The sequence below is a fragment of the Empidonax traillii genome, unplaced genomic scaffold, assembly GCF_003031625.1.
Source record: "Empidonax traillii isolate 1590-97213 ecotype Southwest subspecies unplaced genomic scaffold, ASM303162v1 scaffold488:size1064334, whole genome shotgun sequence".
NCBI lineage: Eukaryota > Metazoa > Chordata > Aves > Passeriformes > Tyrannidae > Empidonax > Empidonax traillii.
Window position 1 is genome coordinate 955,276 of NW_020955681.1, and position 15,834 is coordinate 971,109.

Here is a 15,834-nt window from a genome sequence, read left to right on the forward strand (position 1 = left end):
GATTTTATTAGATCTTTTTCGAGTGAGAACTAAATACAGGCTTCCAGACTAACTTATGTGGGAAAACCAGAACTTTGCAAGGGCTGGATGGCCTTTTTCCATCCAGTGATATACTGTCATCCAGCTTCAAGACATGAATTCAGATATGTCTCATGTCATAAAAAACTCTTCAGTGTTCCCAAAAAGTTCTTGATAATTTGGCACTTCATAGCATGAGCTTTATGATTTAGAGGAGTACTGCTCTGAGGAGACTTGGAGTAAGTTTTCCATCCAGCTTGCGGTGGATGCAGATGTAAATCAGTTTACTTGCTTAAGCTTGTACCACTTATTTCTTTTTCAATTTTTTTTTTCCTGCCATCCCTCAATTTTTAAGTGCTTATTTTTTGGTTCTTAGTATTTAAAAAAAAAAAATCTACCCATTACAATTTTCACATCTTTAGAAAATACAAGCAAAAAAATTAAAGGACCCGTTCTGCTCATCATATAGATATGAGTGATGTATCTATGTGGAACTGGGCAGAACTGGCCCCGAGCTAAATTGGGCTGCCTTATAGTTAGGGTTAAATTCTGTTCAGGGTTGTACTGAGGTGTGTTTCAAATAAATCAGTGTTCTACCAGTGTAACTTAAGAGCAGATTTTCAGCTCTTGAGTTGGATACTGTGTTTATAAAGCTATGTATTATGAATACATACATTTCCTGAAAGAATTTTTCTAGTCTGTAATTTTGTATTGTACAGTTGCTAGCTCACCCTTTACTGTTGAGTTGATCTTTGCTCAGTAGTTTTGTTCAAAGAAGATGTTGGGTGTCTTCTGCTCCACTGCTGCACCAGAGATGTATTTGTTTATAGGTTCTGTAACCTCCATACCTTTCACTGTTGCCCTGTGTTAATAAGCATAGGGTCACAATACTTACTTCCCTCATCAGGCTTTATTGGCTATGTGTGTCACGTGTATTTTGAGGAATGCTGGTTGTTAATGAATCCTGCTTTGTTTTAAAATGGTTTCATATATACTGGGATTTGATTTTTTTTTTCTTGTTTTCATACTCTGCTGTTTTCTCTTACTCTCCTTGTCAAGTTCTTGCCATGCATGAAAATGTTCTTAAGTGTCCTACACCAGGCTGCACAGGCCGGGGCCACGTAAATAGCAACAGGAATTCCCACCGAAGGTAAGGATGCCATCGCTGGACACCAATGTAGAGGGAACAGTGCCTCCGAACTGCAGCCCTTCTAGCAGTCCATTGGCGGGGGGGAGTGAGTGTGTGTGTCGTTGTTTTGTTCTGAAGATTGACAGATGGTGCTTCGTGTGCTTTATCCATTTTAAAGAGTAACATTTATTCATGTACTTTCTGAGAAGGATGAGTGTGCATTTGCTGTAGTATGGGTGAATTGATCCACAGAAGACATTCTAGGCATCCTTAGCTTTTTGAGTGGATTTTTTTTTCTTTTTGTTTTGATATTTGCTGAACAGCAGTGGTACAAAACAAATGGTATGGCTCCTCATGGGTGTGTTGCAGGGAGAAGGAAGAGTCTGTCCATGTCATCAGGAGTAGGACATACTTCTTATTCTCACACTTCACTCTCTTAAGTTGTTATTTTACAGTGCATGAAAAAATCCACTCTAATTCTAAAAGTGGGATTTTTTGTGATATATGAGAAGCGGCATTTGAAGTACACATACGTTACGAGTGTTAGCTTTCTTACTGACCACAGTCTCAACCTCAGAGTCCTTAATCAGCTAAAACTGATTGGGAATTTTGTCTGTTTAAGAAACACCAGGTAAATGTAATGAGAAGCCAGAATTATTAGAAGTAAGTATTCTAGCAAAAAAAAAAAAAAAAAGAGAAGATCAAGGGAAAAAAAGAAACTTCCCTGTAGTTTCCTAAGATTAGATATTCTTAGTGAAGGGATGCTTGTGCCTATTAAATTCTGTCAAGCAAAGTAGAAAATTACCAAAATGTTACTGTAATTCTTTGCACAACATAATTTTCCCCCAGAACAATAATAAAATCTTGCCTATTTCTTTACAATGTAAAAAAATCCAGGAAGTGTAGGGAAGAGGGTAAAAGGAACTATGCAAGGTTCCTGTTACCGAATTCCTTTTTACTGCTAATTGTGGCATGAAGGCTTAAGGGGCTACACAGGTACTGGACATTCAGTCTTATCAAGCTCTGGGTTACTGCAGCGCCTGATAGTAGCTGCATGTCTCCCAGAAGACTCTTGCGGGTACCAGCCTGTCTGCAATAAGCTCGGGTACCTCTTTCTTCTCTGCAGTGATGCTGCCAGTAAATGCAGCAAAAACCTCTGAGAAGGCTCTATGGGAATTACTGCTGCTTGAAGCAGCATTCACTTCTGGTTGAATATCTACTGGAATATCTGAGGTGTCTGAGGAAGAGCGTGTCAGTGGAGCACAGCTGCCCTCTGGCATGACTCCAAAACACACAGAGCCCCCTCACCCTTCTGCAGAACTAGGGCAGCAGGGGCAGGCTAGGGGGGAGCAGTCTGCAGTCTGTGCTCACCTCTTTCTGCAGCTTTTGGGGCATTTTTCTCTACTTCCCTTTTTTCTTTTTCTTTTTTTTTTTTTTTTTCCACTTATTTCTTGTAAAGAAGGGAACATCTGGGAATGCACTGATTTGCCTTTCATTTTAATTTCTTTTCCTGTGGAGAGCACAGAGAGCTGCGGTCACATAAGCATGCAATAGACTATAGCAAGGAAAGGACTCCCTCCGTTATCAGGTCACAAGGTTTTACAACTTCACTAAGAGCACCATCTGCTGGCATCAATATATTTATTTTTTCCTGTTCTAAATCTTTTACAGAAGAATCGAGCTTATTATTGCCACTTCAAGAAGAGTTCAGCATTTGCAAATTAATTGAATTTCCAGTGCAGAAGTGCTTTTCGTGTTACATCATCTACTCTTAGAGAGCATACTTTAGTGGCTGAAATTCATGAACAAACACTCAGTTTAACATAGCTGACTGTAGATTTAGAGACCCAGGGCCAAATTTTGCACTCACTTATATACCTACCAAAAAGATTGGCGTTAGTGGAACTGAATGAGTTGTGAAGCAGGAGAAGATTTGGCCTATATGGTGTGTTGTCGTTTAATCATCTTCAGGGGCCATTTCATTGGCAACATTTGGAGATACATAAAGGTCACAAGTCTGCTAGCAGAGCTGCACAGTAGATTTGAGTTTATATCCTCCTCTCCTGCTGGCATGTTCACTGACTGACATCGATGAATAATCTTCCCATGTACGGTCAGAGAAGAAGAGCAGATGTAAGATCTACCATGCAAATTTGAAAGCAGAAGAAAGGAAGTCTATTCTAGAGAAAATACACATGACCAAAATGCTTTTGGAAACCCTTTTCCTTCAGATTCTTCCTGATGCTGGCTAAGGAGGAGAAGGAGTAATTGGATCAGTGCTATAATGTGAAACTATGCAGGACAAGACAATTAAATTTCCTTTCTGTAATTGCAGCCTCTCTGGATGTCCTATTGCTGCAGCAGAGAAACTGGCTAAAGCTCAAGAGAAGCATCAGAACTGTGATGTGTCAAAATCAAACCAGGCATCAGATCGGGTTTTAAGGTATTAGAAATCACTATAATACTTATTATTATGCAGAATTCATCACACATTCACCTAATCTGAGAATTTATATTTATATACGTTGTATATACATATATATCTCCTTTAAAGAAGAGTTAGAATTAGGGCTTCTGGATCCAATTCTCACAGTGTATTTTTCCCACTCAATTTTCATGGGGGAGGGTTGGTAATTATTTTGGCAAATACATGTAAAGCTGAAAAGCTCATTTTTGTCTTAGGCATTGTTTGGTGTAAAGATGACTGCTGGAGTGCAAAGTCTAAGAACAGTGTGAAAAAAGTTGGTATCTTTTGGGAATAAACTAATATTTACCGGTAAGTCTTGGTTTTTTCAGCAGGCTTTTACTAGTAAATATCAGTTTAAATTAAACCAGAAGCCCTATGTGCATTACCAGACTGGGAGTACACCTTTTGTCAGGACACTTGGAAAAATGACAGGTATAGCTTAGATTCCATCATAATGCCAGGCTTAGTTCTTTGTCTCTGTTCCCTGCTCTCTGCCAGGAAGGACAGAAAGAGAGAAAAATTGTCCTAAATTTTCATATGGTAAGGACCTTGAACCAGTTTTATAGGATTATACTCCTTTTCTTCATCCATATGTGATTCTGCATTTACACAAAACTGTACCCAGCTTTGTGCTATTGTCTCCTCTTTTGAGATATGTGGGTAGAAAAAATATTATTTCTAAGGAGCTGAAGTGTTAAGGATACATGTAAAGGAACAAAACTTCTGCATGAGTGTACCAGCCTTATGCTGATGATGCCCCAAGAGCTGCAGAATTTCTCCATGGATACTGCAATAGCTGTGGGCTAGGATAGATACATCCTTCCCAGCTGCCTCAAAGAGCGTGGAGGAAGTGCTGCAGCTTTAGTTCCCAAAATTTCCCATTTATCCCATAGATTTCATAGTATTTAACTGTCTTCTAGATTTTAAAACTGATAGGGCTGCTTAAAAAGAAATTTTTCTACTGTATTATCAACATCATTCTATTGATATTGTCCTAAAAGTTCATCTGATCTTGATGATCTTGTCAAAAATCAGTCGTTCAATAGAGCTGAGATCATAGAATTACAGTTCACATCTAAGAAGACTTTTTGTCATTCCTACTGACTTTGCTTTCCTTCCTTGGATTGTTTTTGGTGGGCTTTATCTTAACTGCCCTATTTCAGTTTTGTGCAGCTCAGCATTCAACATCCCAGATAGGCTTCTTAGAGAAAGATTCTTCAAATCTGATTATTTAAAAAAAAATAAAACCACTCTTGGAGGCAATAAAACAGTTTCTCACTTGATAGAAAAAGACAGATCAAAAATGCAGTGGCTTTTACCACTGCTCATTACAGGGAAGCCACTGAAGTCACTTGCCATAGAAAGAAGACAACTGCTCAAAAGCAACATCTTGTTTGCTGGTAAGCTCCCTAGGAAGTTATTCTGCAATCTTAACTTTGCTTCTGAGCTGCCTTGTGTTTCAGGTTTTATAGGCAACTCAGATAATGCTTTTCATCTTGTCTCCTGCTTCCCTTTTACCTTGAATTCATTGAAGTATTTAAGATGAAGAACTTGGCAGCTATTTATAATATTTGCATGCAGGCAATTGATGGGCAGACAGAGATGTTTTAAGAGTAAATCTTGAATATTTGTCTTCATCCCAGTTTCCATCCCACCTGCATTTGAAAGTTCTTACTTGAAAAGAAATCACACATCTTCTGTTCCGCTGAGATTTTGGATTTTCATTGACTGTACAGGATCTGAATTGCACGTCTTTTAGCTAAATGTAGATTATCTTGAGACAGGATCAAACTGTTATTCATATCAGCTCATTGTATAAATAAGCCCACTGTATTTTGTGAGGAAGAAGTGTCTACAGGAATGAGCATACATAAATCAAAGGGAGTAGTATGACTAATATGATTTCTTGGGTGATCTTTACATAAATATCCTGATTAAATTCTATGAAAATGAATTCATTCACAAAAAACATGATACAATATTCCAAATCTATTTCTTACTATTTATCACATTTCATTTTGTCAGTCAGCATGATGATACTTCCGGTCTCAACTGAATTTATGATCCTATGACTGTTATAAATGCAGTAAAGAAGAAAAAATATTAAAAAGGCTTGATTATATGATTCTTGATTCCAGCAGAAGCACCTCAGGTGTGCTGCTCATCATCTTCACCTTCTGCTAAATGCAGTAGGTAGACATGCAGCACTGTGTAGCAGTTACTTCCTATGACCCAGTCATACAACATTTTCTTACGTAGGTAGGGTTTGCAGGATCTGACCTTCGTATGCCTGCTTTGAGAACTGATGTCCACATGCAGAAGAAACGTGTCTGTGGAGTTCACTACAGCATTCTTTCACTGAGATTTCATGAGTTTCTCCAACTGCTGAGTGACATCAGTCAGGGCTTTTCTTGACTGTCCTCTCTCATCTTAAATGGAAGAGATATTAAATTGAAGCAGTTTTATTCTGTATTCATTCTCAGGACCTTCCTTGAGGTGTGCATCTGTGTATCAGGAATCGCAGCTCCTACCAGAACCTTGCATTTAAGGGTGAGCAGGACCTGCAAGGCAGCAGCTCAGAGTCAGCAGAGCTTGTGAGACTCTCCTGTGTATTTCTCAAGATGAACATGGATTTTTATATTGAGGGAAGAAACAGGACTAGTTCCTTTTGAAAGCACACAGGAAAACATCATACAACTCTGTTGAAAGTTAAAAGAAGTTCAGAGGAAACCCCATTAATTAAGTGGAGCTTCCAGTTCTATTTTTTCTTTCTGACATTTAAAGGAATTTGTCCAAACTTCTTCTGTCAGTCTGCTTGGCCCTCTTTAATTCACCTCCCAAAAGAAAAAATGTTTTCTGTGTGATGCAATTCCATGGGGAAAGGGAAACCCTGAAGTTTAGCTGCAGGAAACATTTAGTGGTATTGGAATTAATTTTGTTTAGGCATTGTTCAAGAAAATATTTATTGTTTGTCTGCTGAAAATAACCAAACTAAGGAAATGCAATAATATATTGCTGTCTCTTGAGTACAAGAAATAACTAAGATTTTCTAATCTGAACTATAAATTATGCACAGACATAGTAAACTGAACTGCATCTAACAAACTGTACATATCTTTAATTTCTAGGCCCATGTGCTTTGTTAAGCAGTTGGAGATCCCTCAGTATGGCTACAGAAACAATGTCCCCACCACCACACCCCGCTCCAACTTGGCCAAGGAACTAGAGAAATACTCTAAGACTTCGTTTGAATATAACAGTTATGACAACCATGCCTATGGCAAGAGAGCCATAGCTCCCAAGGTGCAATCCAGGGATATATCCCCCAAAGGATATGATGGTAGGAGGTGCACACTCTTATACATGAGAGACAAGTTTGCAGTTAATCATGTTGTTGTATATGTAAACATCATACAAATAAGACATGTTTTCATGTTCATACAGTATTATGAGGAATGCTGTCATGTGTAAGTTATTTTAAAGGCCTTTTTTAAAAAGTGATGTTTTATACGGTGCTTGCTTCAGAATTGTTGCACTGGCAAAAGAACATCTCCAGCTATTAAGCTCCTGGGATGTATTGAGATGGCAATAAAAACTAAGTAATAGAGTCCTTATGTTGCTCTTTGGGAGTCCTGGCCTCAAGGGCCACATCAGGATTTTCGCCTCTGTACAGTAGTTCAGGTAACCCATAAAGATAACATACTTGCTCTATGGGGATATGGAAGTAGAAGACCTGGGTCTCATTGCATTTCAGAAATCACTACTACTTACTTAATGAGGCATTTCTGCTTATTTTTTCCTCATAAATACAACAGTTGGATTCACTGAAAACCTAACATAAGTAACATGTATAGGAGTAGGGTGAAATTTGCTTCAGTTCAGGATAAGGCAATGGATGGGGTCAGTCAGGCAAAAGGATTTTTATTAGGGGAGAAAAATGAACAGTAGGATAAAGAAGGAGGATTTGAATTGTAGCTTTTGAGGACATCAGGAATTTTTCAAGCAATACATTTATATATGCATATATATTATATGTGTGTGTATATATATATAAAAGTAAACTGTGACTTTATCTCTTTTTTTTTTTTGAATGCTAGCAATTTTTGTTTGTTTGTTTTTTCAGTTAAAAAATTTGATACCATTCACTGACTGCCATAAGAAATTTCAGGCAGGTGTCAGATTTTTGTTTAGAAACACAGAAAGAAATATACTATACGCAACAATTTCTGTTGTTGCCTGAACACAGACTCTGATATTCAAAAGTACTGAATGTACATGCCTTCACATGTCTGATATTTTGGATATTTTGCTTTCTTATATAATCAACAGGCATGTTCTTGAACTATAGCAGAAAGGAGAAGGCTCGTGAAAGGCAAACTACTTTTTAGTAAAAGTGCCTTTTTTTTTCTTCTCTCATACCTTCATCTTATATGTCTGTATCATAATGGGATTAAAGGTATAGCACTGACTCTGACTGTGGTTAGGAAGGTAATGAGTAAGGAAGGTAATGAGTATACATTAATATAAGATAAATGAGATATTGAATGTTGTGTATATATTCTATCTACTCTTGTAGAAAGGAAAGAATCAGAGTATTGTTGGGGATCCTGTGAAAAAGCTTATTTTTAGATCAAATTAGTGATACTTAGGCAACTGATACATATTTTTCTCGTTTAAGGCTTCTTCTTCAGCAAATAATAACAAACTCCACTTTTTTTCCAAAATCACCAGAATTTAAAAATCCATGTAACATTAAGCAAAAGTTTAACAGTGGCCTTAAATAGTAAAAGCACATAGGGGTAGGGGTCACTTTCTTTATCCACACTTATCTTCCTTTGATATAAACAGGAATTTTACTTAGCTATAAGACCAAGACTCAGTTGCTTCACTGCTTGGTAATGTGAGCCAGAGAGGACTGAGGGACACTCTATATATGTGATTTGTACATACAGTATTCTTGCTGATGTAGCAAGTATAAGGGGCTCTTGTGTGCTCAGAACAACTGAAGCCCATTTAAGCTGCAGCAGGTTGTTTGCCCCACAAAGGCTAATTCCATATGGATTTGTTCCATATTCCTGGCTCTGCAGGAGGCAACACACACTGTACCTGGTTCCAAGTGGTGTGTGCACTGTTTGGCCAGACAGACCTGCCAATGTGGTCCCAGAGGTGGGGCCCTATTCTGTTTTTCTTTGTACGCTATTAGTGATTTTCATCAAATCTTTAGGATTCCCATCTCTCTGGAATTTTGTGAGTACTCCATCATATTTGCCTTAAATTGGCTCAGGAAAATCAGTTGAATTCTTAGAATGATGAAATGAAATCCTAAGCACAATGAAATTAGTCAAAGTTTTGGCCCTGACTTTGAATGGATCAAGGATTTTGCTGACAGTTATTGTAAATAACTGAATATGAAGGAGATTTCAGGAAGAGCCTCTTCACTTAAAAGAGCCACTTTTCCTCAAGAAACTTTACAGTATTTAGAAGTGATTTTATATTTGTGTATAAAAAAATAATTATTGCTACTATAGCCATTATGGAGGTGCAGAGTGCATACCTGTTATGTATATCAGCAAAACATGTTTATATAAAAGCAGATTTAGTTCTGAAAAACCTGAAAGTAAGCCTAAGATTTTGTGGGGAATGTGCAGGTAAACAGTGCTTTAGTTCTGACTATATGAGACAAATAGTCCAAGAATATGAAAAATCAGTAGCTTTGTATCTCAGTCCTTTTTTAATTGTCAGCTAGTGCTGTATTTTCATCATCAGAGAAAGGGATTATATGTTCAGTAAATATATGATGAGTGACATGAACATAAATAGCTCCTTTGGATTGTTTCCTTGTTATTTTTTTCCAGTAAGTTTTACTAAAAAACAGAAAATGTAAACCCAACCAACTTTTGGTTGGGTAGAATGATCTGATAATTCTTGAGAAATCTTGTATTTGTGGGCTTGTTTTTCCTTTGAAACCAGTTTCATAGTGTATTGGATGTTGGGCTTATGGTATACAGCAGTAAAGATAAGAACAGCTGGACACAGCAGACAGAGGTGATGGCAAAACCTTCAGTTGCTCAGGTGATGGCAGGAGTTCCTCTCATTCCACTAGTAGGCCTGGATCCTTTTGTCAAAACACTGGGAATATGTTGCGATTGAGATTTATCTGACCATATCTAGGCTTTTATTATGTCAGCACGTACGTCTAAGCTTGGCATCCCTTTTGCATTCAAGAAGAAGGGTAGACGCTTCTCTGATTCAATTCATGTCCTTCTGAAGTGCTCAGAAGGAGGTGAATCATTGCCTGAAAGTTCCTATTTTTTTCCACTGCCTTCATAGGAAGCCTATAATGAGTAGGTAAGATATCTGAAGGTAGGTGAGATGAATCTTTTATTGTGCAGGTCAGAAAAAGTGTTGAAACTTTAATTAATTTACATAATACATTCAGTATTTAGACAACATTGGGGATGGAGATGCTTGGGCAGAATTGAATTCCATTCCAAATATCTTCCTTTGGGCTTTTATGTATTTGGGATCTCTCCCACTCCTCGGTTGTTAATTAGTAGAAGAAGCCTGTAGACTTTGTAATCAGCCCCCAGGGATGTCTGATGGAAGAGCAGTTTGGGCATGCAGCTGGTTAGACCTGTGTCTGTTATTTATTGGGAAAGATGTTCTCCACATTTTGTTTCACTCTGGATCACAAAGCATGGGTGGACTGCAGAGCTTCCAAAACCTGGTGCCTCATGGGTGGGCAATGTATCAAGCAGAATTATCTGTTATTGAAACAATGCAGTTTTCCCTGTATTAGCAAAGAACATGATTTAGTTAATTACAAATTGATGATCTTTGTTTCTCCTAAAAAGCTAATGTGAAATGAACGGTCTGGGTTATGTGACTCATCTTCAAATGTACAACTACAGTAAAGTTAAAATAACCATGGCCTTTTCTCTTTAAGTTTTGCTTAAATTATTGGTCATCTGAAAGCTAATAATTGTGTAGCATGCTTATAGCACTTCACATCTTCAAAGTGTTTTGCAATTGAATCGCAACACAACTAAATTTTAGGAGCAACTTTCTATTCATCGGGAAAATGAATTTGAGGAGTATTATAGTTTGACCAAGGCCACAGAGGAGTCCATATCAGAGCCTGTGTGAGGTTTTGATGGTTAGTTCTATGTATAAAGCTGCCTCTTCCCCTCCCTTTCTTTAGCACACATTCTCATATAGATATATATAATTTCTCATTTAGTATGTCTCTTATGTCTGTCTAAATGTGACCTACTATAACAAGACTAACATTTTTTTGCAAATGACAAAAGTCTTATCTGTACATATGTATTTTGAAAATTTCTAATTTGACAAGTTCTAATTTGACAAGTGGTACAGGGTGCTTGCTGTGTTAACACAGTAGAAACTGAATTACTCAGTTATTTCCTTCCTGAAGTATAAGAAAGTTCTCGTGTCTTGGATACTATAACAAAGTAACAATGGATAAATGCTGATTTTTTACTCAAACCACCACTGACTACTACATTAATAATTAAACTCTTGAGAAACAGTTCACAAATTTATTATTAGTGGATACCCTGCTACAGTAGTGCTACTATGTGTTCAAAACAAAGAAATGTAATGAATGTTTAGCATTCACTTCATTAAAAAAAAAAAAAATCACACCTTGTGCATTATGTGGCTTTCCTGAGAAAACTCCATCTGTTACCATTTCAGTGAAATACTATTTCCTTTGCAGTAAAAATAACACCATGATTTTTTTTTTCAGTTTTTTAGAGAAAGGAGAATGACATAAACTCTAGCAGAGACATTTTGCTTTCACATTCTTCTTTTGAACCCTGCCTGCCTACCAAAGCAGCCTGTGGTTCACAAATGGGCTGTGCTCATGGGAGCAGATTATTATATGTATGTCTGCTCCGACAAATACAACTGAAGAGCCTGGCATTTAAATGGAGCCCATCACAGAAAAGCTTTAGCTAAGGCCTGACCTTTTTTGTAAAGCTCTCTAATCAGCATGCTAGTTGGTTATTGTTACACTGTGCTATAAGGTACGATCTTTGCAGTATGCATTTACATCTTAAGGGGAAATAGTTGCTGTAATATGCATGTATGTATCCTCTGACCTTGACTTTTATTTTTTAATGAAAATACATAAACTTTTAGATCTTGGAGATGAGCTCATACTTTCTTGCATTTTTTATGAACACTTTTAAAACAGTTCATTTGGGAAGAGGGTTGGAGAAATAAGTGGGCTAATAGGGCTGTTTTCTGTTGTTGCTATAATATCTTTGGCTGCAAAGAGCATTACTTAAAAGCAGCAACGATGCTGCCTTGTATTTAGATAGGCTGGACTTGAGCATTGTCAGTGCCTTGGCTCTCCTGTGACCGCCTGCAACTTCTGTTAGTCGGAGTACAGCTGGGCATCACTGCCCTCAGTGTGAGCAGGAAGGGGTGTTTTGATCCTGACTGTTTTTATCAAGAGTTGTAGGTGCTTGGGTTGTTTGAAGGGGGGAGATGTTTCACTTTGTCCCTGTTACCATTTAAACAGCCACTGCTTCTGCCTTTGTGCAAGTCATGGTAAAACTCACACGTGACAATGACCTTTTTTTTCTTTAGTGCTCCTTTCCTTTGTGATGACCATAGCCATAAGACTTGCCTGTGACATAGGAGAAAAAAAGCTTTTAGGAAGCGTGGAGTGTTTGAGAATATATGGGTGGAACTGTAGCCCAGAGGCCAAGCCCATCAGCCTTATCGTGGGCTTGATGTCCAGTAGCTTTAGGGAGTCTAGGCCTTAAATTAACAGTTTGCTCATGTAAATAGGAAAAAGTCCTGTAGTATTACGTTGCCTGTCATTAATAAAAATAAATGAGCCGAGCAGATCGTACCTTATGTCTGACTATATATGTGGGGTAAAAGCAGTGTTTCTGTGTCTTTATTTTTATCTAAATCCAGCCTGTTTGTCAGAACGATTCATGGTCACATCATGCAGATTTTTACAGGAGGTTATTTCATACAAGTTTACACATGTAGCATATAAAACTCACAGACAGAAATCAAGAAATACAGCCATCATTCTTATTGCGGGCTTTTTTTTTTTTTTTTGGCGTTGGTTACTGTTCCTCATTATAAATTTCACCTCCAGCAGTTTGTTTTTCTCTTCACTTATGCAGAATGCTCCTTCTTTTGAGTCATCCTTGTCATATTTCTTCCCACAGCTAAACGCTACTGTAAGAATTCAAGTCCAACCAGCAGCACAACAAGCAGTTATGCCCCTAGCAGCAGCAGCAATATGAGTTGTGGTGGAGGCAGCAGTGCCAGCAGTACCTGCAGCAAGAGCAGCTTTGACTATACTCATGACATGGAGGCAGCGCACATGGCTGCTACTGCTATTCTGAATCTCTCCACTCGCTGCAGGGAGATGCCTCAGAACCTCTCCACTAAGCCTCAGGATCTCTGTGCAAGGGTAAAAATTAGTAATTCTGTTTGTTGATGAAGATTTATCTTAACTGTACTTGCTCTGTGGCCCTGATAGAGAGAATAGCTTTAATACATCTTGCCTTTTTTTTTTCCCCTCAAAATTAGCATATTCTGGTGGCTCTGCTAAAGCAAGGAGGTAAAAAAAAAAGAAAGATAGAAATTGCTCACAAGTATCCCAGGAAATCCCATGGTTTTATAAAAGGATGATACTAATAGCATGTACTCCTTTTTTTGATTTCTCTCTTACTCTAATTATAAAATATGTTTGGATTGCTCAAATGGTATTGATTGCACTACTGATTTTTTTTTTTGTTAAAAAAAAATCGATTGATAGATTTTGTGAAGGAATTAGGATTTAACTCTGTATTTTCATTTAAAAGTCACAAATGGGACCTAAGATTGTATGATTTAGTACAAAGAAATCTATGCTACTGTATGCTACAATTTCTTGCCTGTTTGCAATATCACAGTTCTTAAGTCACTGCATAATACATTTGAAATGAACAAATCCTCTGGTGCAGGTGACTTTAAATGTGCTTAACAGTATTGCAGGGTCACTAATGTCTGTTCATAGAGCCTCAATATGTTATAAAATGGCTGTACAGATACAAATAAAAGCTTTTGTCACTAAGCTTTCTGTATTAAGAAAAAACAGTACTGTATTAACATTCATTGAATATTTGGGAGATAATTTTTTTCATTATAAACTTCTAAGTTCTGGCTCTGATAGCTGTTCAGACAGAAGTATTTAACATGCACAAGCAAACAGTACAGTGTTGCCTACAGGAGACCACTAGATGGCTGAGCAGACAGATGCAGTGCAGAGGAAACATTTTTATTGCGCTTGTAGGGAGCTTTCGAGCTGGCAGACATGTTCTGTTCCTCTGCATTTAGCAAAGGTTTGCTTCCCTTTATCGTGTAAAGCCCCTCAATCATTCATAACAAATTAAACCTGTAGCAGTAGATGTTAGTAATAATCATGACTTAAGCCAGAATGGTCAGCAATTTAGTTTTCAAATGCTGCTTTTTACATTAATTTATTTAATACAGTTCAAGAGGGAAACCTCTTTCTCACATATAAATAAATGCAATTGTCCTCTATATCAACATGATGGGAGAAGTTGGAATAAAATGCTAAAAATTTTCTGTGTCCAAACCAGAAAGGACCTCTTTCCTAATGCATCACTTTATATCGAAACTGAAGGAATGAATCTGAGAAGAAAAACAAGTATTTTCTAAATTAAATTGGCAGGATAGTAGCAATTAGATATAAGCTCTGACAAAAGGCAGTAATTCAAAGAGATTTGCATTCACGGTACTTTCTTGCAGCACTGTTATTACTAAAGAGGAGGGAAAGTCACCAGGCATACAAGGAGTTGGTCACATTCACATTAGTTTTGAAACCAAATACCTCATGGAACATTTCATTTTTGAAAGGATAAGGGATTCTTTGTTGGCATTTTTATTTTATCTGCCTTCAATTTTTTTGTTTTGTGTTCATTTTAAGAGTCTTACTTCTCCTCAGCTAATATAATAGACAACCCTTGTTCATTTCTTCAAAAGAAAAAGTCAGAGCCCATACTTGCCCCATTTTTCACAGTACCTCAGTTGTCACAGAAATTGGCACAAATTATTATCAAGATAGATTTATGACATGTTAGTACGTGTTCATCTGCAGGGAAAGAGCTGTGAAATTTGAATGCATTTCCTCATTGGCAAATAGTGTCTAAAAGGACTTATTTTGGTACCCTCCCTTCCTGTTCAATTTTCTGACATTATCTGTTCAAGCATTGACTGGTAATGTTAAGTAAAGAAAGAAACAAAGATTATTTGATGCTAGCTGGTTTTTGTTACTCCAATCACCCAGACAGATGTCAGGACTAAGAACAAGAATTATGCAGATGTTGCCTCATAGGTACTCACCTGTAACATAATAAATCAAGAATATAAAACTGACGGCAAGAAAATACCTTTAGAGATTTCTCCTTTATATAAGAGATTTTGCACCTATGTGCTGGGTGACAGGAGGGGTACTGAAGACACTCCCGTTTTCCCCCAAACCATCATATCAGCCATTCAGGAAGAAATCTACTTTAACAGCATTAATGTTGTGTAACAGCATCATGCTATGTGTAGGAGGGGGCTCAATGCTTACAATCCATACAGGAATGGAAAAGCATTTTATCACTCTGCAAGGCAATCAGATTGAAGAAGAGGTAGCAGTTTGCTGAAGCCGAATTAACAATATTTTTCTTATTTTGACAGAATCCTGATATGGAAGTCGATGAAAATGGGACGTTGGATCTGAGCATGAACAAGCAGAGGCAGCGAGATGGTTGCTGTACCATTTTGACACCACTGGAGCCCATGTCCCCACAGCGGCAAGCCGTGATGAATAACCGGTGTTACCAACTGAACGAGGGTGACTGCTGGGACTTGCCAGTGGACTACACTAAAATGAAGCCAAGTAGGATAGATGAAGATGATTCCAAAGAGATTAATGTATGTCTTTTTCATCTATTAGTTCTTGTTGCAGTCTAATTTTGGCAATTCAATAATTTTCTAAAATTTTGAGAGAAATAGGAAACAAAATTAATATGTGATAAAACTGGTGGTTTTCTACAAAAAGGACTTTCTGCTGGTTAATCTTTAGGACTGTATCATGCTGGCACACATCTGATCTGTGACTAAATTCCATAGACAACATTTGACCCATGAATGTGAATCATGTTTTCTAACATGA

The 15,834-nt window shown here is 37.5% G+C and overlaps 1 protein-coding gene across 21 annotated transcripts in view; it reads left to right on the plus strand.

Moving 5' to 3' along the window:
- Window positions 1-15,834, plus strand: part of MYT1L (myelin transcription factor 1 like) — a 301,410-nt gene that overhangs the window by 230,702 nt on the left and 54,874 nt on the right. For 18 of the 21 annotated variants that reach the window (XM_027896219.1, XM_027896220.1, XM_027896218.1 and 15 more), the window contains 5 exons: window positions 1,078-1,168; window positions 3,483-3,590; window positions 6,743-6,954; window positions 12,830-13,077; window positions 15,357-15,593. In XM_027896219.1, the coding sequence (XP_027752020.1) occupies window positions 1,078-1,168; window positions 3,483-3,590; window positions 6,743-6,954; window positions 12,830-13,077; window positions 15,357-15,593 (896 nt within the window). The remainder of the gene's footprint in view (window positions 1-1,077; window positions 1,169-3,482; window positions 3,591-6,742; window positions 6,955-12,829; window positions 13,078-15,356; window positions 15,594-15,834) is intronic. The other 3 variants (XM_027896230.1, XM_027896231.1, XM_027896232.1) reach the window with 1 other exon arrangement.